At 46.8% G+C, this 3,720-nt stretch overlaps 1 protein-coding gene across 1 annotated transcript; it reads right to left on the bottom strand.

Annotated features, from left to right (window-relative positions):
- Positions 1 to 1,581: 1,581 nt before the first annotated feature.
- LOC119373669 (NPC intracellular cholesterol transporter 1) lies at positions 1,582 to 2,311 on the bottom strand. Its single transcript, XM_037643731.2, has one exon. The coding sequence runs from the start codon at positions 2,305 to 2,307 to the stop codon at positions 1,633 to 1,635; it is 675 nt and encodes a 224-aa protein (XP_037499659.1). The 5' UTR covers positions 2,308 to 2,311; the 3' UTR covers positions 1,582 to 1,632.
- Between the last annotated feature and the right edge of the window lie 1,409 nt (positions 2,312 to 3,720).

Genomic DNA, 3,720 nt, shown 5'->3' with positions numbered 1-3,720 from the left:
TCAACAAGCTAGACATTCCCATGACGTTTAGCGAGAATAACGCCAACGGCTGAGCTGTATGCAATGAAACAGGTCATGAAATATATACCACAGTAAGCTCAACAACATTTGACAGTTTTCACTGACTCTTAAAAAAAGCATTGTAAAACCTTTGCACGAAGGACAGGACATCATGCAATTATATTTTGAACAATGACATAGCGTACCTGCACTAATTGGCATTAAATGCAGGGTAGACATGTGGTAGAAATGCAATGGCTTCCGGCCATTGCAGTCCTACCAGTTTCGGTATAATAGGCAATGAAAAGCTCCCAAACGTCATACCCACATCAGATTTATAGAATTGATGTTTATGAAAACTGAGGCCTCAGCTACGGCAAAGCGCCACGTGTCCACGGAGAGGAATGTGCTCTGGTCTTCACTGTCAGACAGCTGCGCATTTTATTCTTTCACAGTATGGACACATAACTCAGATACCACAATATCTACCACGGCACCTGGAGACGGTGTGTCACCGGCTTCCGCTAAATGCTATCAACACGGATGGTCATCTTTGCCGCAATTGCCAGGCTACAAGTGCATATTGTGACAACCGCGACGCTGTGGAGTCCGTAGAGCACACCTTGCTTGAACGCAAGCATATAAAGACAAGCGGGAACAGTATCAAAAGATAACCAACAAAAGCCGGACCAAGACCCCTTGACTTTAACACGAGTGCTGAGTCGCATCTCAAGTCTATTGATTTAATCCGCAATCTTATATCGTTACATCAAGTGCCATGATTGCTCATTAAAAAGAAAACGTACGTTTTACATGAACTGTCCAGACTCCTACGTTCGTCGCTTTGGAAGACCCGAATTTTTTTTTCCGAAGTTCTTTTTTTTTAATAGTTCGAAAGCCTTAGATGCCTCATCAAACGTGAAAATTTACCGTCGGCGTCCCGCGGCTTCGGCATCATTGAGAGTGATGCAAAAAATCACCATCGCATCATGACAGAATTATGACGTCACAGATCGCCAAAGTTTGTGGCGTCATCGTGACGTCACTGAGACAGTGCCATCAAGTGACGTCGCACGACGGCGCCATCACATGATATCGTTTCTTGGTCAAAGGTGGGCCGACCACGGAGGCAGCACAGAACCAGGTGAGGTGGCGAAAGCTTGAATACTCCAAACTATGAAATAGCTACGTAGCCGCGAAAATGGCTAGGATTTCAAAGAGAAAGCCGCACTTCAAGAAGAACAGGAACCACCTGCGTATCTAAATGGAACCACATTACCCGTCTGAGTTGGTTGTGGACTAACATTCAATGCAATTTCAGATAATGTTCTGCAGGCCACCATGTCAAATAGCATAATTGCAGCGTAAGAAAAAAAAAGTTCACGGGTATGCGGGGATTGAAGCGATGAGAAACGGTTGACAAGGGAATGTTGCCAGCAACAATCCTTGTTCATGAATCTCTCACAATTACAGCTCATTCTGTAGTTCTAGGCTCATCTTCTTTGTTATGCTTCGCGAGCCTTAAAAATTTATAAAGTGAAACGAAAAAGATGTGCACTGTCACTTGTTCTTAGTCTTTATTTTACTGTAAGAACAGTTGTACTCGCTTTCCAGTTCCAGACTTATACGATATCACAGGATCTTAGGGTTGAAGGGTTCCAGCGTCTGGCCGTCCACCGTGATCGGGCTGTCGGTGAGGACGTGGCGGATCTTGAGCGGCGAGTAGCCGCCCTCGGAGTAGACGGCGCCCACGAAGTCCAGGAAGCGCTGGGCCGAGCACTTGCCGTCGGCGTGCTTACCGCACATGTACTTCATCAGCTTGATGCCGAAGATGTGGGTGCGCACGTCCTTGCAGGCGTCATAGACTCGCTGGGCGAAACTCTTGTGCACCGCGTAGACCGACTCCGTGGCTGACAGTTTCTCACCGCTGCCGCTGGTGCCGTTGACGGCGACGAATTCGGACTGCTTGGGCGAGCAGAACGCCTGGCAGACGAGGTTCTGGAAGTTCTTGAAGCACTTGCTGTCCTTGCGCACGCCGAGGCTGATGAGGGTCTTGTACTCGGACTTGAACACAGCCGCCTGCTCAGCGTCGCAGCAGGCATATGCCGCCTTGCCGTCGACCAGGGCGGGGCACGCGTCCTCAAGAAAGCTACTCTCGAGTGGGGCAGGGTTACGCTTAACGGCGCAGGGCAGCGGCTTGTCGGAGTCCTCGTCTCTGCCGCAGTAGCCGTACGTGACGCACTGAGCCAGTGCGGACGACACCAGCGTGACGCCTACGGCGACGGTGAAAAGCCAGCTGCTAGACATCGTGACGCGCGCTCGAACCGGAGGCCTCAACGGTGCATCGGCGTTGAGGCATTCCTTTTATACGGCTCGCGATCACCGATTCGTTCGTGTTCCCTTGGATCACAGTTTCTCAATAAGACAAAGCGGATGACCTCAGTTGCGATAAGCGCTCGATGACCGCAGGACCTTCATTAGACAGATACGCGTCGCAGTTGCACACCTACTTACCTGATAACAGGCCGCCGGACGTTCAATGGCAACGCGCACCTATTCTATTATGTCGCGCTGCGGTTCGCCCTGAACAAAAGTCAAACCTACATGTGAGGTAGCAGCATCTCGGGAAACAAAAATTATATATGAAAAATTAAGCCTATAAAATTTCCCTTATCTCCTCAAGTCGCACCGTACGACGCAACACTCCTAAGAGGAACGCGACACAAATGGCAGCATATTTTTAAGGCATGTGTCTTTAGAAAATCTTCCACGGTATTACGATGTTCCACATATAAGTGAAGATGTAATTTTGTCGTGCAATAGGCATTGTAATAGTTACTGAGTGTATTTCGTTTCACTGACTTCTTGCGGAAACTCGAGATTTCCAAATTGCTTTTAGCGTTGTGCCAAGTAGTACCTCTTTTATCTGAAGGTAGCAGGAGTATAACTCTAAAACAAGAAAAAGAACGAAAAAGCCTAGAGCGTTCCAAAAGTGACCTCTAAATGCCCTGGAGTCATGCATTGCGTACGGTTTTGAGGTATTTTACAATTGCACCTTCTCTGCGTTGACGGAACGCACGTTTGAAGGGTTTCAAATGCACTGCTTGTAATAATCTTTTAACTCGGTGAACAAAACTATTTTCTAGAAGGTGCCTTCATCGTTTCATGAATGCAATATTACGTTTAAATGGTTGCATGGCACATTAAAACAGCCCAAGAAACATAAGGTAAGCGACAATCCTATAAGGGCAATTCTGCTTTGCGAGATGTTATCTTAGCCGACATATTCGCATTTATAGGCGTGCACTGAAAGCGAGTATTACGATGGTCAGCGCGCACGTGGTTTATCGAATGTATAGTATGTCGAAAGAATACGTGATTTACCTGCACACATTGTCACTCGCGTGTTCCGTATACACGCGAGTGGCAATGCGTAAGATATACGGAGTGCTTCAAAAACATGTGCCTGAAAATCTTTTTAAAAAAATAAGGGAAATGCGCTATTTGCCCGCTGCCTCCGTGTTTACTTTTGCTGTGGCGGCAGAAATGTTAAATTTTCTATAGACATAATGACAGCATTCATTATAGAAATTAATATTATTCTCTTTCTAATTAGAGGCGATAGACGGTTAGGTTAGATGGGAGAACTGAAGTCCTTCCGTCAAAGAACTCATCGCGTCTTTGGGATCTCCAAAAGGTGGCCTGTGGTAACCTTTAAAT

The sequence above is a fragment of the Rhipicephalus sanguineus genome, chromosome 11, assembly GCF_013339695.2.
Source record: "Rhipicephalus sanguineus isolate Rsan-2018 chromosome 11, BIME_Rsan_1.4, whole genome shotgun sequence".
Taxonomy (NCBI): domain Eukaryota; kingdom Metazoa; phylum Arthropoda; class Arachnida; order Ixodida; family Ixodidae; genus Rhipicephalus; species Rhipicephalus sanguineus.
Note: the sequence above shows the minus strand (reverse complement) of the source record. Positions and strands in the feature narration are given on the sequence as shown.